The sequence below is a fragment of the Fusarium fujikuroi genome, chromosome FFUJ_chr02, assembly GCF_900079805.1.
Source record: "Fusarium fujikuroi IMI 58289 draft genome, chromosome FFUJ_chr02".
Classification (NCBI taxonomy): Eukaryota; Fungi; Ascomycota; class Sordariomycetes; order Hypocreales; family Nectriaceae; genus Fusarium; species Fusarium fujikuroi.
Window position 1 is genome coordinate 367,041 of NC_036623.1, and position 24,035 is coordinate 391,075.

The following is a 24,035-nucleotide window of genomic DNA, read 5'->3' on the forward strand; positions in this document are numbered from 1 at the left end:
TTTCGCATCAACCATCATTCTCTTCCATAACTCCTCTGAGATAGGTTTTGTGAGAGTCAATCATCATGATATCCCAAGATCACAAGATGGGCGTTGAGACCCTTGATGCTGAGAAGCAAAACGCTGCTCATGAGGAGTACTCTGCTGAGGTTCTTGATAAGAGGGGTAATGGTGATTACTCTGGTGCTGTGGCGAAGAGTGATCCTGAGGAGATCAAACTCGTCAAGAAGCTCGATAAATGGATCATGGTAAGTCTCCCCGCGTCCGTTGACAGCATATTTCAACTAACACATATTATAGCCCACCCTTTGGTTGATGTACTGGCTCAACTACCTCGACCGCAACGCCATCACCCTCGCCCGCCTAAACGGCTTCGAGGAAGATCTGAACCTCCAAGGCTCACAGTACAACACCTCCGTCTCAATCCTCTTCGTCGGCTACGTCCTCGGCCAGATCCCCAGCAACATGATAATCACCCGTGTCAGACCATCATGGTACATGGGCGGTTTCATGATGGCATGGGCCGTTGTCAGTTCCCTCACGGCCGTAGCCCACAACTACACCGGCGCTCTTCTCACTAGATTCTTCCTCGGTATCGTGGAGGCTCCTTATTATCCTGGTGCGCTGTACATGCTGTCGACGTTTTACACCAGGAAGGAATTGGCGACGAGGATCAGTATTCTTTACTCGGGTAATGTCCTGGCTTCTGCTTTTGCGGGCTTGATTGCGGCGGGTGTTTTTGAGGGTATGGATGGACTGGCAGGGATTAAGGGCTGGCGATGGTTGTTTATCCTTCAGGGTGCGGTTACGTTTGTTGTGGCTATCGTTGCATGCTTTACTCTTCCTGATGAACCGTTGACGACGCGATGGCTCACACCTGAGCAGCGACAACTTGCGCATGATCGAGTTCTGAGAGATACAGTCGGACAGAAGGGTGACGGAAATCCATGGAGTGGTCTGCGCGAAGCCATCGTCGACCCGAAAGTCTGGGTCTTCATCGTTCTCCAGCATCTTCACCTTGCGACCAACGGCTTCAAGAACTTCTTCCCTACCATCGTCAACACTCTCGGCTTCAACACCACTATTACCCTCGTCCTCACCTGTCCTCCTTTCTTGATCGCCGGTGCTCTCTCTATTCTCTGGGCCAAGTCTTCCGGTCACTTTAATGAGAGTACCTGGCACATCACCATTTCCAAGATTGTCGCTACCTTTGGATTCGTCTTGGCATGTGCCACCATGAACGTTGGAGCAAGATACTTTGCCATGTGTGTCTTTACTATTGGTACCTATGGTGTCAATTCTATTCTTCTGGCTTGGGTGGGAAATACATGTGGACAGACGAGGGAGAAGAAGGCTTCTGCTCTAGCTCTCGCCAACGTCAGTGCGACACTCAGTCTGATCTGGACTCCTGTAAGTAACCTCAACTCTTTATCCTTGGCAACAATCGCTAACTCATGCAGTACCTCTGGCCCAAATCCGATGCACCACGGTATGTGCTGCCGCTCTCAAGCAGTGCTGGTTTTGCTGTAGCTTGTATTGCTGGAGTCTGGCTTATGAGGTGGATGCTGGTCAGGCAGAACAGAAAGATCAGGCAGACTGACTCTGAGGCTACTCTGTTCTATGCTTACTAGATGTGAACTGGAATCTGGGACGAGATCGTCTAATATTGTGTAGAGGTCTTCAATATCATGCCCAAACTTTTATGGTTATTATGACTGAATTCTCCAAAATTGGTCTAAGAAATCCTAAATTTGCCTGAGCTATCCTAAACTTGTGCAGATTATCCTGAGCCTGTCTAAAATATCCCAAGATCCCATAGGAGTTATGGCTGTCTAGCTGTGTGGAAGATGGGATAAAAATCTTGACAAATCGTTACATGGCAGCAGAGGATCATGTGTCCTAGTCCAAAGTGTACCAAGCTCAAGTGTTTGTTGATCACAGCCACTGTCAATAGATGTTCGCCAGGCACAGCTCCGGCATGTGTTGTGACATGCCAACTGTCGTTAAACCTGCCCGTGAAGTATCTGTACCATGGATCTTAGGATCTTCTGGAACAAAGACACTCTCCATCGGGAATGACCAGAATCCAACGACTGGCTGTGGTGATTCTTCGAAGACTCTTGTAATCTCATGGTCTATTTGACCTCTGAGTTCTGGTGATCGATGAAAGGTCTCAAACCACCTTCTGAATTCATCAGTGTCATGCTGAACCCATTCAACAGCGGATTGGCGGTTAGATATGATAGGTTCCTTGTGCGAATAGCCGGTTTTATACCCACGACAAATGCCAAACTGATAGATGACCTTGTGCTTGTGTTGTACCCCCGAGGTGGAGAGTAGTTTAAGCCAGCGATTGAACGGCGCTTGAGGATCAATATCGCCTAGAAATACTTGCTTCAGATCTTCACCAAGCAATCGAGGGTCATATGGCAGTCTGTCGAAGCTCTGAACAGCACTCCTGATGGGAACGACATGATTCATTTGGTAGACAGGGTAACGGCTTTGGCGTATTAGCGTTTTTGCCACCTTGTCACTCATCATTATAAGACGTTCGATCCTAGATAAGCCTTATCGAAGGACAGAAGGCTGACAATTTGGTTTAATCGATATCTTGAAAGAGCAGCTCGGAAATAAGGCTGGCAATGCAAGGTTGACCAAACCGATATAACAAGGGTCACAAGCCCAGAGGTCATATGCAAAGCGCTCAAAATAGACAAAGCTAAAGCCGCAGAGGAAGAAGTAGTCCAATTCAGGACAAAGATACAGTGTTACTCTCGACGTTATCCTGTCTTTCGACTCATACCAACACGGTAGTTAAACCCTGTAGAAAGCCAAAGCAGCCCTGCGTGACTCAGATGTAGTCCGAAAGAGTTTACTGATCCTCCAACGATGACCCAACACGACACTATACTCTTCGGAATTTGCCAGCTCTCGCATCCTGTGCGTGGGATTTGTGTAATCCAGACGATTCAGGCTGATATCGATCCTTCGTTCGTGACCGAGAGAATGTTGCCAAACAAGCCAGCGAATATCATCAGGCAAACGTGCAAACAGGTGAAAATCGCCGCATGGCTCAAGAGGAGGATTGAAGATTTGTAAGTGTCGTGGTGTAGCGCTGCTGTTCTGGTTGCAACCGGAAGCCATGATGAGAAACGATTGTTCAGAGAGAAGGGAACGTTACGATGTGTTTGCTTTGACAGGAGAAGTAGGGGTTAATAACTCGTATACTTAACTTCATGACTCACGAAACCTGCGTAACCTTTATCAGGGCACACGAGGTCTAAATCCTACGAGTGCATCACAGTCGTCAAAGAAGCATCTGCCCAAAAGTGTGTTGACAATAGAGTTACACAGCGCCCCATCACTTCACAGATGTGATCAGCTGACTTGAATGGAACTGAATCAATCTTACACACGCAAAGACGCTCTTCGTCCAAGGCGTCTCGTTGCACATATTGGCCCTGGGTAATGAGCTTCTGATCTCAGTCAGCAAGCAGAGAGAACCTAAGAGGGCCGGACCGAAATCGTCACATACAAGCGAAGTCTTACCTAAGGTTTGCAAGGCTCATCTCACCCTAGACCACGGTGGGAATGTCACAATTCCTTCCCCATAACAGAAGCATCACCAGCAACACAGTATCAAAATATTCTCGAATTGTCAAGGAAACTGTCGCTAGTCATGCGCAAGGTAGTCCAAACCCGACCAAAGGAACGCCGTCCTGCAAGAAGCCGTACGCCGTGCATACCAATTGATTTCCCAAACGCCATCGTAAAGACGTGCCAATCTTTGTTTATCCCCTCTGTAAATCCGCGACTATCGCGTAGCTGCATCTCTGAAACACCCGACACCTCAGGTCGATTATGCATAACCGATCGACACCTGCAGTAGCTCATCCGCCTACCGTCCACAGTGGAATACCTCCCTAGTGATTGGCCAATGCATCTCGGGGGGTCACCCCCATCGCTTGTCGAAGCGACGGCGTTAACGAATCAGTCGAGTCCCTCTGCCGTCCCCAATTCTCATTCGTAGTCGCAGGCGAAGCCGTGTTCATCTCCTTCTTGTCCTGTGATCGTTCATACGTCGGCGGTGGTGCTCGGGGCATATTTGCTGGTTTTTGCTTGGCCGGCGCAATGCCGTAGTCGTCGAGTTCTTGGAAGTCCTTAGGGTCTTCGAGTTTGTCAAGGCGCTGGCGACGGCGATGGAGGTAGCATAGCATGGCGATAACGCCAAGGGCTACAACGGCGCTGCGGAATGAGGTCAGCCAAGACAAAATTACCGATATGCGAGAAATGGGGTATAAATACCTGGCGACAAAGAGAATTAGCATGATCTCGCCTGTGCTAATATTAGGCTTTTCGCAGGTATCCGAGTATTGATCATCGTGACATGTTTCCTTGGCTCCTCTGGGCAGCACTCGCGTGAGACCCATTCCTTCAGCGCGAGACGCAAGGGCGCCTAATTCCTTGTCGAGAATCATGATATGAAGTGAGTGAGCGTGCAGTAGTAAAAAATTAAATTAACGATTCAGTTTGTTTTATTCTGAGCAAAATGAAAGAAACAATCAAGAGCCAAGTCGAGTCTGCCAAAGAGGGGAGCAAAACCTAGGAAAAAAGAGGGAAGGGGGGTTTATTGCATCCAAGGGCAAGAGGCATTCATTAAAAGGCCAATGCGAGACTGACGATGCGCCTTTCAGTTGAATGACATGCTTCCGAGAGCTCCATGTTTCAGAAGCTCAGCCCCTCGATGCCGCTGGGGGTCCCTGTAAATCAGGGGTGCATCTCGTGAGCAGTGAAATTGACCCTCTCGAAATCGGATTTGATACGAGATCTAGACTGGTCTTGTCACATCATGTTACGTGTACCTGATCGACATTTCTATCAATAGTTTATGACTAGACGTTGATACGTATTCATGCATTCTCTTGGCATTGGATCCTCCATTAATGCGCCGTGAAACTCACCGCACAAACAGCATAGAACAAAGAGAACAACTCAAGCTGAAACTGCCCATTCCAAAATCTCAAACAAACGCAATATAATTTGCTTGCTTCTTCTTCGTCTGCTGACAATCAAGTAAATCAACACCAACCCCCTTATTGTGGGGGATGCCATCATTAATTAAACCAAGTGGGTTGCATGATCCCTGTCAGCAAAGCTTCCCGTTGCCGTTCGTTCCCCCAGATTAAGGGACGCAGCAAAGAAAATAACGTGACGGGGATAACGGCGATCACGCAACGGTTGAAGCAGAATGAACCAGGAAGTTGATCGTGCTGGATATCCAATTGTGAGCGATTAGCGGGCTATAGAACGTTGCCAAGCTTTTGGCGGTCGAAGAGATGGGCGATTTGGACACATGGTTGGCATGGATGAGGCTGGGGAGGAAATTACATGGCGTTGAAGATCAACTGCGGTCCTAACGGAGATATGAATGTACCGTCGATGCTGGGTCTTTACATTCTTGGAGGTTCCGAGAGTCCGACAGTCCGTTCCCAAGAATAGCATTGATAGACTTTGAATGAGAATGGATGCTTCTCATAGGCTACTACGAATTCCGAGTATAGTCGAATTTACTTGATGAGCCGGGCAGCCGAGTATACGGCCCGAGAAGTTGATCGTCATTGCTGACGAGAGAACTAATGGTAGAGTTTGAGATACACAGTAGCTATCATGAGCATGCAAGTCATCGAAACATATGTCCTTTATCACGAAGAAGGATCTTGCACCTCAATTAACTCAAATAAATTTCTGGTCATAGTACAATTAAAGTTCAGAGTAATGTCTCACAGGCGCAACAATACACGAACAACATAAACTCATAAACACCAAAGATCGTACATCCTAGCCTCATACAGATCTCACATCGGACTCGACTCGACTTGCACCCTGTAGTACTAACATCATGCACTGGAACAACTTTAAACCGACAATGACATAATTCCACTCGCCAAGCTCTCGTCAGACCATGAAGCCATCTCCGCATCAACAACCTGAGGAAATACCTCATTCACCATTATCATGTCCTACTCTCTAACCCAAGAGCTCCTCGTCTCAGACGAGCAAGCTTACAAGCGAGCTACCCAGTCTGAGTTCCTCAAACTAGCAGGTCACGGCAAAGCATCAAAAGAGCTCCTCGGCCGCTGGCTTGCAAACGATCGTCTCTACATCCACAGCTACTGCCGTGGCCTTGGTCGTCTTCTCAGCTTTCTCGAGTATCCTGATACCGTGCAACCCAATGTCGATCCCGGAGCTACAACAAAGCTTCTAGACTGGATCGTTGCAGCGCTTGTCAACATCCGCCGAGAAGAAAAGTTCTTTATAAACACAGCAGCAGAATATGGCATCAATGTTAATCTCGAGACTGGACAAGATGGCCGTGTTGACTCGAGCACCAAGCTAGAAGGTCTTCGACGCTGGGAAGCTCTCTACGCTTCTGTGTCTCCCAACGAGAAGGAAGAACTTCCTTGGCTGGAAGCTGCGGTGATTTACTGGGGAACGGAAAAGTGTTACCTTGATGCTTGGTCGTGGGCTAAGGCGCAGCTCTCTGATGATGATGGGAGTAATGATGCTGATGGTGGGGCTGTGAGGAAGGAGTTTATCAACAACTGGACGTGTCAGGAGTTTGTTGAGTTTGTGGATGAGCTTGGAAGGATTATTGATGATGCTGTGAACAAACTCGTGGAGGAAAAGGGTGAGGATATTAAGGAGAAGCTGTTTAAGAGAGTTGAAGGGAAGTGGCATGATGTCTTGGACGCGGAAGAAGCTTTCTGGCCAGCCGTCTAAGATGAGTGTGACCCGAAAAGCACCATACTCCGGGTGTAGGCATCAAAATACAAAGGTCTACTTTTCGTTAACGAGGGAACTGTATGAACTTCAAAGGGTATCCGTGTCAAATTGAAAGGTCTAGAACGAAAGATTTTCCCACCCAACGCCGTACAATGCCAAACCAACCCACAAGCCTAAAACTGTATCCGTCGCTTTCGTCCAGTGTACTTCGACGTCGCCTTAACAATCTTTCCCTTCCGTTCCATCTGTTCTTTCTTCTTGACGATCCACGCCTTACTACCCTTTGACATATTCGGAGCATGCGCTTTGATCTGCCTTCTCGCATCCTCAACATCCACACCCTCCATACCCTCAACAACACCGGTGATGTCACCGCCCTTCTTCTGAATATCACCGCCTCCGACGGTCAAGACGAGGTACAGCTTCTGGTTCTTGGTGCCTGGGTCGTCCTCGAGCATACCGGCGCCGAAGCCAGCTTTCACGGCGGCTTGGGTGATCATGTGGCGCTGCTCATCGTTCTTGGGGTAGAATTGGCAGACTGCTCGACCGCCGCGCTTGAGGGATGCGTAGAGACCATTGAAGAAGCGGGTTAGGCGGCCAAAGGGCGATGTATCGCTTGTTTCGGCGCTGCAGAGCCATTGGATAGCGGAGATGCTGATCGCTGCGTCGAAAGTACCTGCTCGGAAAGGCACGCCTTGGCCAATGTCTGCTAGCATGAGATCACCCTCTACGTCTCTCTGTAGCGCAATGTCCAGCATTGATGGTGAGACGTCCATTCCGATCCATGTGTGAGGGCCGCCTTCTTCGGGCTCGATTGAGGAGAGGATCTCTCCGGAAAGACCACTGCCGCAGCCAACGTCGAGAATGAGGGATGGTGACTTGAGATCGAGGAGTTCAAGGGCTCTTCGTGTCATAGAGGCCTGAATATTTTGGATTCGAGAGCTTGTTGTGTACTTGCGCGCTTCGGTATCGTCATAGTGGACGTCGGCGGCACTGTTTCTGTGAGCTTGAGGGGCATGATGGCGGGGTTGTGGTGGCATACAGGGTATCCTCGGGACGAGACATGATGAATACTGTAAGTCAAATGACTTTTGAGACTGGCACAAATCTCCAACTTCGAAAAGAGAACTGTAATAAATGAATGGGTCACGAAGCCTGGAGCTGCACCTTATCGCCGATTTCCTGGTGTTGAGCAAAAACGACTTTTTCGTGGCTATCGATAAGACCAACTTCTTAGCGGTGACCCCCACCATGATCGGAATCGGAGCCTCTATTCGCCGACGAATGGAGCAACTGATTGGTAGTTAAAACCGTGTCCAAAACATCTCCTTTTCAACCTCCTGCAGACAACCATCTCCCCTCCCTCCAACATGTGAGCTCCAACTCAAATCATTGCTTGCGCCCAAACACAACGCAACGCAAATATGTGGATTCTACCTCTTGTCGGCTACATAGGAACCCTCCTGGGTTTCTGCTTCTTGACCCTTGCTATCGCGTCGGGTCTATACTATCTCTCCGAGCTCGTCGAGGAGCACAGCGTTATCGCGAAGCGGTTCCTGACGCGTCTTATCTACAGCGTCATTGGCATTCAGACGGTTCTATGGCTGGTTGATGGTCTGCCCTTCTGGGCTACCGTCTTGACGATCGTGTCGCATGTGGTGTACCTGGGGAATATGAGGCGCTTTCCTTTTGTGAAGCTGTCGGATCCGTTGTTCCTGGCATCATGTGGTATGTTGCCTTTGGCTGGTGGGCGATTCGAGTCGTTACTAACGAGATGTAGCTCTCGTTTTGGTCAACCACTATGTTTGGTTCCGTCATTTCTCCGATACGCAGTCGCGCGCGTACCAACGTACCTCGTACTACGACAAGGCCGATGTTCCTAGCTTCGCGCAAATCGCGTCGTACTTTGGACTTTGTGTTTGGCTTGTGCCGTTCGCGCTGTTCGTTAGTCTGTCTGCTGGCGACAATGTTCTCCCCACGATGGGCACTGAGCCTGTCCATGGGCTTGATGGAAGAGGCAAGCCTCAGGGCATGATCAAGGCTCTTGTTGACCAGATTCGCGGGACGATCGGTCAAATTTTTGGGACCACTTCACCTGGACTTGCTCGGCCATGAAGGTTGCGTGGATGAACTGAGATGATACGAGGGGCGTTGGTATAGACTGGACGAAACGAAATGTTTGTTCAGCCCAAATGGACATATGTATGCTGAGTAAGTCACTATCTTATTGCATCCATAACACAACCCCCTCCCAAATGATGACCTACAAACTTCACGCTAGATTGTATTTGACAAGAATTCTTGTATGATTCCATTATAAGTTTCCTGATACCCATCGTTGCACCTTGTTCTGTCTACATGTTCCTGTTATGTCAGAGTACTGACCAAACTATACAGTGCTATCATCATCCCCCCCACCAGAGGTTGATGTACATATATACCCCAAGCTTCACTACCTAGTAGCTTGAACTAGGAAACTCTTCATTGAGCACACCGATACAGAGACGTCGACTTCTACTGTATTCAGCCGTGCAACTTGTGTCTCTTCTGCTGTCGTTCGAGTTCCGGGGACCGAGTCAAGTCGTGACCATGTCGACTACTGCGCTGAGGGCTTTGAGTGGGACGTTGATGGACGAAGTAATGTGGCATATGAGGTTGACTTGACGCTTGCCTAGTGGGATGAATCATGTCAGTTATTTCTATGCTCGGAGACAGGGGGACATCAATGATACCTCAGTACCGGAACGTATATTCAGGGCAGGAGCCTACTTGGCACTGCCCTGAGTGGCAGGGTTTTGTGACGCATTGGTGTTGGGGTTGGGCTCAGATGTGTTACTGCTAGACGTTACAATCGAATCAATGATATTCCACGGCATATCCTTGTGGTTCTCTCGCAACCAAGCGTTTGTCTGCTCTGAGTATGTGGTGCTCTGATGTACGATGTTGGGGGAAGGGTTCCCTTCACGAGGGACTCGAATGTAGTGAGGGTTTGACATGATGATAGAAGGATGGATGAGATATGATGTACTTGGTTAGGATGTCTATGGACCAGCTTCTAAAGGCGAAGAGACCCAGGTGGCTTTATAGGAGACTTGGCTGGGCTCGTGATCGCTGGCCTCGAATTTCAGCACAGATCAAGGAATACTGTCATCAACAACTTCTTTTGCCCTATATCAAGATGCATCTTGCACGAGCCCCCACGCTCTCGTCTCTTTACGCGGCTCAAGTACCGGGCTGCAGGGCCAATGACTGGTCAAATGCGAGCTGTCATCCTCTGGGTTCATTCACACCCCCCGACTTCGGGAGGCGGCTCTACTGATCAGATAGACGATTCGGGGCGTGAATTTAAAAAGATTCGATGGTAGCAGTACAGTATTTCCTATCATTCAAGTCTACAGAACGCAGAACCTTCCTTTGATGTCCATGGAGACTCTCCGAGGAATTATTAGGGGTTAGCAGCGCACTACGCCGCAATGTGGTTTTAGCTGATACCCAAATTTGAGGGCGTCCTACACATCAAGACACACTTTGCATCTCGCGTTCGCATCTGAGGCTCTTTGAAGCTCTGGGATGTGATGCAAGGTGTAATGCAATACACAAAAATTGTTGCTGGTCTATTCTCAACCAGTGTCGAATGTCTCAGGCGCAGAACACAAGTACTGGCTGCGAGGTCAGGACAAGCGACGTACTTCAATACCTGACCGACTGGAACCGATGTCATCGCCCATCACAGTTGCAGCCAGTGAAGGAACGTCCATTCGATAGGGTAAAGGGGTCTCGCGTGAGCTTGAACGGGGGCTTGGGTGTGCGATACATCATACTCTCCACACCAAGGTACGAGTTAGGTATGCACGAAGCAGGCTCTGTGATTGGGGTTGGGGTTGTTTTGGAAGCAGGCAATTGGCTGACACGAGACCAGAAGCGTCAGTGCAATAACGTGTAATAACATCCATGTGAGACAGGCCAAGTCCGCCCCGCGTTGGAGTTTTCGGGTCCAGTTAGCTTGTGAAGATGACACTCGCATCTTGACGTTCCTGTCATACGGCATGTCGGTATCATGTAGCTTCCACGACTACTTACGTTATGAGGTATCTGAGTAGTATACAGTTGTGAACCAACCTTCGTCTAGGCATCGAGAAATACTCTCGGAGTTCGTCATTCTCGTGGAAGAGTGTCTGTTCTATTGTTATATCGGTATCTGACAAGTTTAGTGCGCGTTTTTGTGCTGGCGGCTGCAATACCTCAATTTCCTGGGTCAGACTTCCGCTTAAAGATGATGCTGCAACGTCACCAGTGAGGAAGACCTTTGCGTCACACCTATTGTCCGACATGTCCAAGCGGTAAGGTAGGTACCAAAGCCCGTCTGGAAACGCCAAGGCCACTGCTTCCATGGCCGGGAATTAAGATGGTGGGGGTTACACTGTGAAACAAGGGAAACGTTTCTTTCTTGCAAAGCCGTTCTCTCTTGACCGATTTTTCAGAGTTCACAGGTGTATTATATCTTTGGGTCGCAGGTGGCTGATTGGGCGAATAAAGAAAGAACCGCATTCAATCTCTGGGTTTACTGAAAAGCCATATAATGTCACCCAACAAGTGCCTATCAACTACAGTACATGAACCATCGAGTAACAGCTATGGCTCGATGACTGAGGCCCACATGCCTACATGGGATGTGTTTATAGAATCGCTTTCTTTTTCTTCTCTTGTTCAAGGAAGGAAATTGGCTGGGATCGTCATTGAGCCCTGCAGGGAATCCATTCTTAGCAGCCGCCTTATTCGCCTCAGCTCTCCCCAGACCGGTACAACATGGGCCTTAGACGCTAGTGTGAGTCAGTTTCGTTCAGCCTACTGCTGAGCATAAGTTACCCCGAGAAATCAGCCCCCCACGCGCAACATGCTGGAGACGATGAAGCGCGGCTCACCAGCATTTGGCAGTTGGGGAGACTGAAATCCGTATGCAGACCTATGCGGAATTCTCATCACCATTGGCTTACTCTTTGGCCCCCTGTCCAAATGTCAATTATTTGGACACCCCCCGACTCACCTAGAAGTCCTATGGGTTAGCTCCTAAGCCATGCTGCCTAGTTGGAACTGGAATACGACTCGCTGCACCTCCCCCGACAGCCACATGATATATGCATGTTTCGATTGCCTGTGAGACAAGGCGTATGCCACAAGCGGTCAATAATGTCAGGGCATGAGTTGTACATTGAAAATGTAAGGAGTGCGGAGTAGCCCTCCACAAGGTTAGAAGTTGTATACTTGCTTCCTCAAACAACTGACCTTGTTTGCCAATAGTCTCATTCGAGAAGCTGAACCAATGGGCTCTCGATGTTTGATTCACCTCCCCGGCCCGGTCATGTAGAGTTCTCTCCCGGAACGACGAGCTGATGCCGGTTGTCTTAGATCGTTCTGCTACCTAGTATCACAGACCATGCACTCCAATTACCTGGCGTCAGACATGTGCATGTGCCACGGCCTTGGGTATAGGTTAAACCATTGATGAAAGGGTAAAGTGCTCTGCCATAAGAAGAATATGGTCTTGTCCCTACCACGGTATTTGAATCCTTGTCTTTTGGTCCGCGACGGTTGGTGACGATGTCTCTGGATATTATCCTCCCTAAGTATTGAGCATAGCAGTGCCTTGGGAGCCTTCAGGGCAGATTCTTTTCAGGATGTGTACATATTGGGCCCCTGTCACATAATTAGAGGAGCAATTGCCACAAATTTTTCGGTACGACCGGATGTTCGATGCCGTTGGCATACATGGACACCGTTATCTTGTCTTCAATTTTCTCGACATTTGGTTCGTCACGCATATTCGGGTGAATAATGCTTCCATTCTGAGAAAAACCGTTGGAGCTGGTATACCTGGTAGTGACGCTTGGTGATTCTAATTTCTAAATGTAGCCGCGGCAAAATTAGGCTTCCCCGTACGACTATAAATGCAGCTAGACACTAGCTAGAGACTGCGTAACATGGCGAAAGTAAGGAAATGGCTCATCTTGTTGGAGCCTCTTCTCGATCTATACATGTACACCATGACCCACCACATCCTTGCTTCCATCGATCACCTTACGATCAAACCTATCATCTCCGCGTTCGGGTTCTGGGGCCTTGCCCACTTCCCCAGCATGCCTGTGTAGTGCTAGCCTAAAAACCCAACTTGGTCAAGCAAGGGAACACTCAGCCAGCAAATCGGGAAAGCTTCGAGAAAGATTCTCGAAGCATGTTGGAAAGAATATGGAATTCTCCATACTTATCTAAGACTCAAATCACTCAGTTGCAAATGCTGCAATCATATTGAACGCTGTCGTAATCCATTTTTGTGTTAACTACCTAATCATCTATGGACGAAAGTGACGTGGAATTACAGTGGGAAATGGTTTGCGCCATACCCTGGCTGGCATGCGATATTTAGTTCTTTTCTCCCCCGGGCGATATCACGGCCGCGACCTGTGCCACATTTGTGGTGGACTGCGACTGGTTTTCAGCGCATTTTGATATAATGTGACAGACGTCATCAGTGTACCTAAAATCGATCCTCTACGAATGTGAAAGATCAAACGAATCATTTCTATGGTCTTTTAGAGAGCTATTAGGGTACTCGAGAACTGCTTATACATCTACCATCAACACTACCTAAGCTCACCTTGATGCATAAAGGGTTCCGTACTTCTTGCTAAGTTGGCTTGAGCCCCAGTTGACCCTATACGTTTCTAAGAATAGCACAGAACGTCTAACCATGCGACGCATTCCCGCCCTCACGTATGTTATCGCCATGGGGATTGGGGCCAGGCTTGATCCTATGTCGAGTGCCGCAAACCATACTTCTGAATCAAATTCGGGTATAAGGTCGAGAATGAGAGTAGCTGACCGTTAATAATGTTAGCTTATACAAGTCTCTGCGGTGGAAAGTCTACCAACACTTCTACTTGTGTGCATTTTGAGAGCATTGAATCATTTGTTACTCCCTTGAGTGGCAGGAGCATTAGACGGAGCGACATTGGCCTCGGAGTTGTCTTGCGTGTCAGATACAGCGAATGAATCAAGGCTGTGCCAAGGCATATCTTTGGGTACCTGTCGTAGCCAGTTCTTCATCGGCTCTGAGATGGAAGCAGGCTCCTGTTGAGTGTCAGGTGAAAGATCTTCTCCACGAGGAACTTTGATGTAGTGAGGGTTTGGCATATTGAAGAGGTAATATTGATGATGAACTTGGGACGCTGTCCTTGGAATTGTCTAAGAACTAGACCTGGAATAAGGAGGGAAATTGAATTCTTTTATATACTCACCTTGTCTTGAGACTACTGATGATGAATGCTGCCGTCTCCTTGACTTTTTCGATCTAGATTTTGATAAGAATCCGAGAATCGGAAGGCATTCCTACACTTTGGGGGGGATGGGCGGGTTCTGGGCGAACCAGATAGTGCAGAGCATACCCAGATAGGACGAGGCGAACCATCATGTTTTCCAATCCATCAGCAAACAGAGCTTTCCCCGCATTGCATCATCTGCAAACATCCAAAGGCAAATGGAGCCTTGACTAATAAGTCGCAAGGCTTGGCTCTGAAACTGCTGCCAAGAACATGCAACGGCAATGAGGCACTTTATTGCAGCTATTAGTTCCTAGTTTCATGGCGAACCGGCCACCCTATGAGAAGGCAATTATATTTAATACGGATCGGTGCTTAGGTACCTAGGCACCATTCCCACTGCGCGGCGCTGTAAAATTCCGCCTGTCACCACAGGTTGCCCTGTAAATGGAGGCTTTTACACTATGCTGACTACCTAGGTTTCTGTTGTAACCAAGGTGTTTGCAAGTTTAAGATAACTTACTCTCTTCAGGACATCGTTGCTGCCTATGTTTCTAATTTGTATTCCATTTCTAAGAAGCATCATTTTGCACGAGAACAAGGATCTAACTGCAAGTTATGTATTGTTTCATTTATTTTATTCTCGCAGTACCACAGTGGTGAGCGGCGTAGTGAGTTGGACTTTTCGAGCCATCAAAATTGAACATCAAGATCCTGGTATGACCTTATTCTACGCCCACGAACGGGCCTCATGAACTGCCTTCGACGGCGCCGCGACTCTTTCACTTCAATATCGGGTTGCCTCTCTTATGAACGCCGCGATGTTGCCTTTCCAATTACCTTGGCACTACAATGGATTCATCATCACCATCTTCATCGCGCGACAGCCTGGACACTGGCATTGATGTTACGAAACTGGAAGGAGCCAATCGTTGATAATTTGCCTCCTGGGGACGACGAAAAGTCATTTGCCTTCCTCGAATGCGAAATAGGCAGTCTGCCTTGCTGCCAGTATGGAAAATAGGTACTCCAACCTTCAGGACTCATGAGACATGAAATATGAAAAGTTTGTGGCCTTCTATAAAGGATCCAAGGGATATGGGTTGCCCTCTTGGGGCTGTAAACAGTATTCTGTCTGATTTGACTATATTTTGTCTTTACTAGGATACTGTTGTCAATAGCAATGCCGCGTTGCCTTCAGCTTGATCCAATGCCCAACGCCTCAATTAGGCTAATCACAGCAGAGATAAATCGAAGGCAAGGCAGCCTGAATTACGAAACGACAAAGTCAGACTCGCTCGTTGTGCTTAACACTATACGGCTGCCTTAAAAATAAAACGGTCGCCTTACCATACGACGCAGTCGCCTTATTTTATACACTCACGCGGCACGTCATGTTCCCTTATCCTCACCGCATGTGGCCTCCAATTTAGATCCTGAGGCCTGAGTCCGATTCTTACTAGGATATACGCATGGACCAGGAGCCGAGAGATTCTTATCTCATATAATTTGGAGCGATATCGCATATTGGAGACCCTTCAGTTTCTGTTCCTTTACACGAGGATAATATTGGAGGTTCCGATCTTCCCGGTGTCGGGATTTTGGGTCCACTTTGAACAGTCTTACCTTCACACACTCGTTTCTCCCTGCTCCTTCACAAGTTCCTTGTCTCCCTATACCATAATCCAATCCGCTGCTGACCTTGAGGGTATCATATCTGGACACATGACCCTAAGTGCCAACTGGCACGCTTTCCAGGATTTCCTTGACGTTATCGAAGCGATAAACTGGAGCCCCTCCTTCATATGGTTGGTCAACAGCATACTGACCTGGAGAATGGGGGTCCGCTATCGCACATACAGCATACGGTGCCGGGTCAGAAGAACATTCATAACATACACTTCATCTTATTAGTCAAATAGCCTAACTGTAGGCTGATAAGGAGGTCGTCAATGTCAAGAGACAGCTCATGTGAGAGAAGGAGAACAGTATCAGGCTCGACCCGATCCCTATAGAAACTAATACATGGCCAAATGTGGGCTTTATTCACCGAGATATCGGCTCGGCTCATGCAGGCGCCCAATGACCTCCCCTGCACCACAAACGAGAATTTCAGACGGTCCATTTGGTAGAGGCGAAGCCCAAGCCCATGATCAACACCACAAAGGCGTACGGCCTTACGCCCTTTGCTGAATTTGATCTAAAATGTTGTGCCCTGGCTGAAATATGGCAAAACACTTAATAAGTCAACGAAAGAAGACTGATGATGCCAAGGCCCTGTTCTTTGGCCTTTCCCTGCGCAAATACATCCCCGAGATGAATAAATGAAACGAGGCCCTTCGTAAACATCTGCATGGGGGGTGATGCGGCCCTACCTGTGAGGAACGACATTACACCGTGTTATGCGATTGGCTGAAATTGTGATCTGTCGGCCATGAATGGCTAGTGGGAGATGGTCGAGTCCTAGATCCACTTCCCAAGACTGGTAACAGCAAAGACGCTACCGAGGATGGACGCTTGGGCGGTATCCCAGTTCTTGAGCGAGTATCCTAGGCAAGTATGTAGTAATTTCGAGCTTCAGAATCAGTCACTTAAGGTAGAGGAAAACGCGGCCATGCCCAACTTTCGTGTTCGAATCCTTCCTGTACTCGGCACAATGCCTGCCATCTTTGGTCTTACAGTGACAAACCATGAGTCAACATCCTGCCTCTATATCGAGGTAGTAGATATGATTCGTCGAATTGGAGTGGTTGTCCATAGACACTAGATGAGCACTTTTCTTCTAGAGATACAATTAAGTAGAGCCTTAGGCCTCGAGTTTATCCGGCGGTTCCAAGAATATGGCAAAGCGAATAATTCATCCGGGGCTTCTTACATGGAATGGGCAAATACAACGCCAGGACAGCATTCAAACGCGTCAAAATGGTTCCATTGACCCGATTAATAACGTTTACTTATCACCCGCGGGTCTTGAGTTCCTTAGATCTGATCCATTGTCACCCAGGCTATTATCATAGCGTCCTCACTTCTCCTTTGGCGGTGTCGCACTCTCCTTATCCTTCTCCCCATGCCTCTCCCCGCCCCAGAACTTCTTGTCAACCTTATCCCCCGGCGCAACATTCCCACGATCATGCATATTATCAAAGTCCTTATTGTGCTCCTCAACCTCCTTCTTCTGCTCCTCCGTCAACTCATCAGTCTGGTTCCCTGGGATACTCTGGTTCGACACTTTAGGCTGAGGAGGTGCATTCTTAGAAGTAGCGTCGAGGGGTTCGCCGCCGCCTGTGCGCCCCTTGGCTTCGCCCTCTGCGAGACCGTCGATGAAACTACCGTTGCTGTCTTTGGCTTGGTCTTGATGCAGAATGCGGGCGGCGTGGAAGGGCCGGATGGGGATGCGCGGTGCGAGGCGGGTTGTTGGGCGGATAGTGGTCAGAAAGCGCATTTTTACGATTGATGAATTTGTTATTTTATTGTGAGAGGAGTTTGGTTTGGTTGTGTTGATGGTATGTTTATTGCAAGTTGAGCTTGGGAGCTTGAGGTTAGCTTAAGTCAAGCTCCTCTACGATATGGTGACGTCAAGAAGAATGACATCACAACGCATACTTGAGAAACGAAAATCACAAGCCGCTTTGAGCCGAGACAAAGAATGGCGACATTTCAATTGTGACACAAGATCGACTGGTGGTATCATCCTAAAGAGGTACAAGTGTATTGTTTGACGTTGCATCAACGCTGTGGTTCATAGAAGCTCCACAAGCCCACATCCCCGGATTTTCGTATCGTGACCTTGAGACCAAGAAAGAGAGGAAGAGATTCCTACCATGACAATCCGCAGACTAAAAGGCAAACAGTAAATCCTAAACAATTTGGTTTGCGATTTTCGATGTTACTAGAAAGAAGTGCAATTGTCCAACTTCAAAGACGATGTTGGGATCAAGAGATTCCTGAGGATGACCGAATTTACGTGTTATGAGTATTACCCTGAAGCTGTCCCAATACTCAAGCTTTTTTTTAATCTACTACGCCGACTACTTTTGGGGGCATAATCATGAGAAGATCTACATCACTATTTGATAGGGAGGCTCTTAAGCAATTCTTCCAAGAAAGTAACACAATAAGGTATCTCTAGGCTCTAACTGTACAAAAAACTAACACAGGACCAAAATGTTGCGTATCATACCAAACTCCTAAACAAACCACTCAGATCAAAATTACTCCCAGAGCTCCCTCTCTATCGAACAACAACCCGAAGTCAACCTATCCATAACGCGGGGGCTCAGTATCATAATGCCCAACCTCTCTAGTCGGTTCGTACCGGGTATTCAACTCGACATCACTGTCGCTGCGGTCGTCCAACAGCTGCTTTCCCTTCTGCCCCCGAATCTTGTTCTTGATGAAAGAGAACAATCCAGGCATGTCCGAGTTAGGACCCGTCATGATTCTTCCCGGATGAACAACATTGAACGCCAATAGTGCCAAAAACATAGGTGCTGCTTCAAGAATGTAGAAGTACACCTCATGTGTAACTAGAGCATTATCTTGACCCATTCCGCCAGAGAACTCAATCAGTCGGTAGATAATTCGCACAGAGATCATGGTAAGTGAGAAATATAGCGTGCAGAGAAGCATGCCCCAGTCCGAGGTAACAAAGGCTTTGATGCCTTGGTGTTGGCGCTCAATCGTGTACATCTTCTTCTGGAAGAGGAAGCAGAGTACGACAAAGATGACAAGGAAGAATTCTTGGAGACCAATGCCGCCCATGTAGATATGCACGGCTTTCATCTGCTCGTCAGGTGGTGATCCAGGTCCAGACATACTACCACCAATAAGCTGAACGATAAATGACAGAATATCAAGACCGACGAAGATAGCAGCCAATGTAGCAGCAGGCATGCGGAGTAGGGACCGAGAGGGTATGAAGTAGTAGACCATTCGACCGAGAGTCATGTATGCGTACGCATTAACCCCTGCTATTGTTAGTAATGCGATGTCAAGGGAATACGTCTGACATACAAATTGGCGCGAGAAGAATAAAGATGTTAAACGTCAAAAGTACACCCGTGCTTTGCTGATGTTTCGTGCTTATCGCCCGGAAGGTGAACGCCATTGTCTCCCAGATCCCCGCCATGATAATAACCCAACACCATGTCTGTACCAGTCAGCTTTATCCTAACACAGCGCATAAGAAAAGTAAAACATACGGACCTTTTTATACTGAGCAGCTTGCCAAATATGCACACCAGTGAGCGCTGCGAAAAGTAAAGCGAACACCACAGCTGCTGCAAAGCTGGGATAGTAGTTCCAATGGGCATTGCATGTTCCTGGGGGTAGATATCCGTTCTCATCGGGCTCGAGAGTTTGGACACATGTTGGGACGACAATTGAGATTGTTTTGGCGGGGATGGTAACGTATTTATCTGTTGTACCGCCAATAGTAGCGATGTTTTTTGTAGTGGTGAACCATCCCTCTGGCGCAGCTGTCTCTGTCGCAGTAGCTCGAGCTACAAGGGTAACATCGTGGGATTGTGTTTGTGCAGGGATTGCAGATGCCAAAGCAGATCCCGAAAGGAGATAGAGAATAAGAGCTCCAAGATTAGAATGCATATTGGATGTTGATACTGAAGATGATACAGATACATGATGAGATGGGATTTGGGGGCCTTATAAGTATATTTTCTGTTTCTAAAATTGAGGTTGTTTGCAATGCCTCATTGAGTCCGACATGCTGAAATGCGAGTTGGATGGCATGCTCGCCAAAGAGTGCGCAGTCAAATGCGAGCTGGCCAATCGCGTAATTAGATCGGAAACGAAGGATCCATTGCTCAGCCTTAAGGAGATACCAGCTAGACCGAATTTGGTTAGCTCACAGGGGCAGTCTTGCAGAGCCGTTTCACTGGAAGGGTAAGCCTAATTCGAGAGGTCCAAATGGCTAAAAGAGGATACGGGATTGAGAGTAATGTTACCCAGTATTGTTCCAAAGTATTGACTACGCTGAATCTATGGTGATTGTTCGAAGAACCTCTCAGTTCTAGGCGTAGGGACGATCTCAAGAAACACAGAGTTAAAGTGTCATATGTACTCCGATGTCGCGACTTCGGTGAATCTGTTTATCCGGCGGGGCATGTCATGGTGGGGTGGTTCTTCTTCCTGCATGCCATCTTCGTGATTTTCTCCAAGCGATAACAACGCAACCACCGAGAACCGTCGTTTCGATCTTTAACATGGCCATCACGATCATTCTTGGCTCCCAATGGGGTATGTACGCGCTATTAAAGCTTTGAAATGCTATGCGGACTCTGCTGGTTCAAGTTTCCGCAGGCAATGGCATTGATGTTCCTTGATGCGCTAATACTTCCTGCTCAACAGGAGATGAGGGCGTACGTGTTTCCAAGACAATTGGAAGACAATTGGGAGATGAAATACTGACCTGTTAATGGTATAGAAAGGAAAGCTGACCGATATCCTTGCCCCGGAGGCTAAACTCTGCGCTCGCGCTGCTGTGAGTCATAACACAGCCGACTGAGACGAACATTGGTTAAATGAAGATTAGGGAGGCCATAACGCAGGACACTCTATCGTGTGAGTTGGACATTTTTTCTGGTGGAAACCGTTTCGTATAAATGGATAATTAACTCCAGCAGTGCCAATGGAGTTTCGTACAGGTAACAAATCGACGCTCGAGTTACGAGATCTCCGACGACTGATCGACTGCTAGCTTCCACTTGCTTCCTTCCGGACTCATCAACCCGAGATGGTACTACCAACCCATTACCTGAAATGCAGCCAGCGACCGAGTTAATTGACATATAATAGCATGAACTTCATCGGCTCTGGAGTGGTCTTCAACGTGCCGCAATTCTTCAAGGAGCTACAAGATCTATCGGACAAGGGACTTGAGGCGGTCCACGATAGAATTCGCGTGTCTGATCGAGTGCACATCGACCTGCAGCTCCACATCGCGGCTGATGGACTTGAGGAACAGGAGCTCGGAGGTCGGTTACGGGTCTTGTGGCACATGCAACTGAACATGGCTAACACTGACTAGAGGGCAAGATTGGAACGACTGGACGCGGTTTGTTTAAACAAATGTCTCATACATGACTTGATATTGACCTTTTCAGGTATCGGACCCTCGTATAGCTGCAAAGCTGCGGTATGACGGCACTTGGAACTACGTTTGGAATGCTTGCTAAACCCCAATAGCGAAGTGGCATTAGACTGGCCGATGTCTTCAACCCCAAGCTGTTCGAGCAGAAGCTTCGACGTTTGGCTGACGGCTACCGAAAGCGCTATGGAGATCTCTTCAAGTACGACGTCGAAGAGGAGCTTGCCCAGTTTGAGGAATACCGAGAGAAGCTGCGCAAATATTCTGTTGATGGAGTATCTTTCATGAAGTCAGCGCAGAAGAGCAACACTCCCATTCTGATCGAGGGAGCGAACGTGAGAATTTTGGTATGAGTTTGGTGATGCAGTGCTGATTCCGGTTATCCAGGCGCTCATGCTCGATCTTGACTATGGTTCTTATCCTGTGAGTTTCCATAAACCCAACCCCGATACCGGATCACCATAGCTGACGAAGTAGTACGTAACATCGTCCAACACTTCGCTCGCCGGTATTATCGGCGGACTCACCTTGGATCCCACCAAGATCACAGACATCATCGGAGTCGTCAAGGCTTACACGACAAGAGTGGGCTCGGGAGCTTTCAAGACCGAAGACTTGGGAGAGTGAGTAACTCGCTGTTGAGGAATGCGAATATGAGGCTGATTCAATGCAGGGTCGGAACCAAGCTCCAAGAAATTGGACGAGAATGGGTGAGACACTATTGACACTTGATTACTTTATTGATCACTTAGTCTAACGTGCCAAGGGAACATCCACTGGTCGCAGACGCCGATGCGGATGGTAAGCAGGGCTGCGTTCATTTAGAGACTTGCTAACACCACGCAGGCTCGATTTGGTGGTTTTGAAGTATTCCAATGACATCAACAACTACACCGCTCTGAACTTGACCAAGGCAAGCACTTGCGGTTTATCAGCTGTTCGTCATGATACTAACAGACGTCTTTTAGCTCGATGTCCTCGACACCTTTGAGACAATCCGCGTCGCGACAGCCTACAAGATCGATGGCAAGGTAAGCCTTCTACGATTCCCTACTCTGTGGCGATGCACTAATGTTATTGCAGGAAATCGAGTCATACCCAGCTGATCTGGATATCTTGGATCAATGTGAGGTTGTGTACAAGGATTTCCCGGGATGGCAAACACCCACGACAAATGCCAAGTCCTTCCAGGAGCTACCTAAAGAAGCGCGTGCATACGTTGAGGTACAGTGACCACTATTTTTAAAAATGAGTTGTACTGATGAACTGTGTAGTTCATTGAGGAATACGTCGGAGTCAAGGTATGGTACCCCGATATGGGAAATGATAATTTACTAACGTATATCTCCTAGATCAAGTACATCGGCACCGGCCCCGATCGTGAGGCAATGATCAAGCGCGCTTAGAAATCTATCCAAGATGTTAGAATGAGGGCCACTGTTGGCAGCAATGCATTATTCTATCAAAAATTAAGGATCTATAGTAGTAGCCCTACAAACAGAGATTCGCTCACATCCAAAAAGTCTGCCCGCAATCCGAGACCAAGTCCTTGTTCTTAACGTAGTCCTTCCTAAACAACACACCACCCTCGGGATGTGCCATGAGGAAATACACCGTCTCGGCATTCTTATCCCACATAATCGACTCTGCCTCGGGTCCCTCTCTAAAGAAAAATCCTTTTACTCTGTTCTCATCGGGCGGTAGTCTTTCATCATAAAGGTCATAATCACCAGATAGATCAATGCCGTGCTCAACCTCGATGATCCGCCGTGACACGTTGTATAACAGCGCGGCATCCCACAGGGCTTCTTGCTGACTTGACAGCCGGCGCATGAGTGATAGTGCTTCAACCCGAAGAGACAGGTACCGGCATTTCCACACCGTGAAATGAAGCATGGGATTGAACCCAACATTGAACATGAACTTCCCTGGTGTCGTACGTTGAGCCTCGTGGTACTCAGCTGCTCTTCGAGCACAGTCCACAATCGTGACAAAATCATCCTTCATCCGATCAAACCCCATCTCTCCTCTCTCAAAACAATTCACAACCCAGGTCTTCATAAGTCTATATCTCGTGATCAGTGCCAACGTCGGCAAGTCCTCGCTATCCTCCCCAAACGGCCGATTGTCCTGAAATCTCTCAAACGCAAACCCCCACGCCTCAAGGTCCTGCTTCGCCTCAGCTTGTTCATCAAGAATCCACTCCTGCGGTACTTCATCAACGACATGCAGCCGAAACGCATTCCCATCACGAACAAGCTTTATTATCCTTATACTCAGATGCTCCAAGGCGTGCTGCGCCTCGCTTATGGTGTAGAATACAGGGTTCTTTAGATCCGCGCCCTCATCACCTTGGAGGAGGGGGAAGTCTGTGCCAACTTCGATGAAGAAGAGGGGGCAGACGCTCATTTGCGCAAAGGTGTTTGCGAGGCGGGACCTATGGCCTTCGGAGTTGAGGAGCTGTACGCCGTGGCTCGCGTGTGTGACCGCGGCTTCACGGTTGCCTCGTAGAAACTCGATGCATATGAACATCATACACACCAATAAAACGGTATCAACACACGGTTTCGTATCGCGCGTGAGAATACTTATGGCTTTGTTATAGTGCATGATCGCAAACTCATCAGCCACACTCTCCCTTGTGGGTTCAAAGCTCTCAAAGAGTGAACTTATCGCCAACACGGCATGACGCGCTGCTGGTTCAGACTGCGCCATCTGAACGACAAAATACGTCCAGAAGGACCCGTCGAATGGACCGGAGAGCACCGGAGCGACCACGTGATGAAAGAATGATAAGCTGCGGACTTCTTTTGTGTTGGTTATAGGTAGAGTCT

The 24,035-nt window shown here is 48.1% G+C and overlaps 12 protein-coding genes; 4 read left to right on the forward strand and 8 right to left on the reverse strand.

Annotated features, from left to right (window-relative positions):
* Positions 1 to 65: 65 nt before the first annotated feature.
* On the forward strand, positions 66 to 1,631 carry FFUJ_05198 (related to putative tartrate transporter; the record flags this gene model as incomplete). XM_023571425.1 has 3 exons in its annotated part: positions 66 to 248; positions 301 to 1,410; positions 1,461 to 1,631. 3 exons carry the CDS (start codon positions 66 to 68, stop codon positions 1,629 to 1,631), a joined length of 1,464 nt encoding a protein of 487 aa, XP_023425732.1.
* A 316-nt stretch (positions 1,632 to 1,947) lies between these two features.
* Positions 1,948 to 3,144, reverse strand: FFUJ_05197 (uncharacterized protein; the record flags this gene model as incomplete). XM_023571426.1 has 2 exons in its annotated part: positions 1,948 to 2,500; positions 2,912 to 3,144. The coding sequence occupies 2 exons, from the start codon at positions 3,142 to 3,144 to the stop codon at positions 1,948 to 1,950; spliced, it is 786 nt and encodes a 261-aa protein (XP_023425733.1).
* A 779-nt stretch (positions 3,145 to 3,923) lies between these two features.
* On the reverse strand, positions 3,924 to 4,478 carry FFUJ_05196 (uncharacterized protein; the record flags this gene model as incomplete). XM_023571427.1 has 2 exons in its annotated part: positions 3,924 to 4,245; positions 4,306 to 4,478. The coding sequence occupies 2 exons, from the start codon at positions 4,476 to 4,478 to the stop codon at positions 3,924 to 3,926; spliced, it is 495 nt and encodes a 164-aa protein (XP_023425734.1).
* Positions 4,479 to 6,015: 1,537 nt separating this feature from the next.
* On the forward strand, positions 6,016 to 6,780 carry FFUJ_05195 (uncharacterized protein; the record flags this gene model as incomplete). Its single annotated transcript, XM_023571428.1, has 1 exon — positions 6,016 to 6,780. One exon carries the CDS (start codon positions 6,016 to 6,018, stop codon positions 6,778 to 6,780), a length of 765 nt encoding a protein of 254 aa, XP_023425735.1.
* A 176-nt stretch (positions 6,781 to 6,956) lies between these two features.
* On the reverse strand, positions 6,957 to 7,848 carry FFUJ_05194 (related to N-methyltransferases; the record flags this gene model as incomplete). XM_023571429.1 has 2 exons in its annotated part: positions 6,957 to 7,776; positions 7,826 to 7,848. The coding sequence occupies 2 exons, from the start codon at positions 7,846 to 7,848 to the stop codon at positions 6,957 to 6,959; spliced, it is 843 nt and encodes a 280-aa protein (XP_023425736.1).
* A 359-nt stretch (positions 7,849 to 8,207) lies between these two features.
* FFUJ_05193 (related to transmembrane protein Tex-261) lies at positions 8,208 to 8,898 on the forward strand (the record flags this gene model as incomplete). XM_023571431.1 has 2 exons in its annotated part: positions 8,208 to 8,511; positions 8,564 to 8,898. 2 exons carry the CDS (start codon positions 8,208 to 8,210, stop codon positions 8,896 to 8,898), a joined length of 639 nt encoding a protein of 212 aa, XP_023425737.1.
* A 408-nt stretch (positions 8,899 to 9,306) lies between these two features.
* Positions 9,307 to 9,779, reverse strand: FFUJ_05192 (uncharacterized protein; the record flags this gene model as incomplete). XM_023571432.1 has 2 exons in its annotated part: positions 9,307 to 9,454; positions 9,553 to 9,779. The coding sequence occupies 2 exons, from the start codon at positions 9,777 to 9,779 to the stop codon at positions 9,307 to 9,309; spliced, it is 375 nt and encodes a 124-aa protein (XP_023425738.1).
* A 3,652-nt stretch (positions 9,780 to 13,431) lies between these two features.
* On the reverse strand, positions 13,432 to 13,971 carry FFUJ_05191 (uncharacterized protein; the record flags this gene model as incomplete). XM_023571433.1 has 2 exons in its annotated part: positions 13,432 to 13,655; positions 13,755 to 13,971. 2 exons carry the CDS (start codon positions 13,969 to 13,971, stop codon positions 13,432 to 13,434), a joined length of 441 nt encoding a protein of 146 aa, XP_023425739.1.
* Positions 13,972 to 17,118: 3,147 nt separating this feature from the next.
* FFUJ_05190 (uncharacterized protein) lies at positions 17,119 to 17,538 on the reverse strand (the record flags this gene model as incomplete). Its single annotated transcript, XM_023571434.1, has 1 exon — positions 17,119 to 17,538. One exon carries the CDS (start codon positions 17,536 to 17,538, stop codon positions 17,119 to 17,121), a length of 420 nt encoding a protein of 139 aa, XP_023425740.1.
* Positions 17,539 to 18,353: 815 nt separating this feature from the next.
* Positions 18,354 to 19,700, reverse strand: FFUJ_05189 (related to RTA1-involved in 7-aminocholesterol resistance; the record flags this gene model as incomplete). XM_023571435.1 has 3 exons in its annotated part: positions 18,354 to 19,063; positions 19,110 to 19,245; positions 19,302 to 19,700. The coding sequence occupies 3 exons, from the start codon at positions 19,698 to 19,700 to the stop codon at positions 18,354 to 18,356; spliced, it is 1,245 nt and encodes a 414-aa protein (XP_023425741.1).
* Positions 19,701 to 20,317: 617 nt separating this feature from the next.
* FFUJ_05188 (probable adenylosuccinate synthase) lies at positions 20,318 to 22,607 on the forward strand (the record flags this gene model as incomplete). XM_023571436.1 has 19 exons in its annotated part: positions 20,318 to 20,351; positions 20,463 to 20,473; positions 20,539 to 20,595; positions 20,647 to 20,675; positions 20,738 to 20,758; positions 20,812 to 20,850; positions 20,910 to 21,088; positions 21,142 to 21,168; positions 21,218 to 21,249; positions 21,300 to 21,536; positions 21,589 to 21,624; positions 21,679 to 21,824; positions 21,875 to 21,911; positions 21,968 to 22,002; positions 22,048 to 22,138; positions 22,170 to 22,232; positions 22,285 to 22,425; positions 22,476 to 22,502; positions 22,554 to 22,607. 19 exons carry the CDS (start codon positions 20,318 to 20,320, stop codon positions 22,605 to 22,607), a joined length of 1,296 nt encoding a protein of 431 aa, XP_023427140.1.
* Positions 22,608 to 22,710: 103 nt separating this feature from the next.
* FFUJ_05187 (uncharacterized protein) lies at positions 22,711 to 23,811 on the reverse strand (the record flags this gene model as incomplete). Its single annotated transcript, XM_023571437.1, has 1 exon — positions 22,711 to 23,811. The coding sequence occupies one exon, from the start codon at positions 23,809 to 23,811 to the stop codon at positions 22,711 to 22,713; it is 1,101 nt and encodes a 366-aa protein (XP_023425742.1).
* Positions 23,812 to 24,035: the final 224 nt, after the last annotated feature.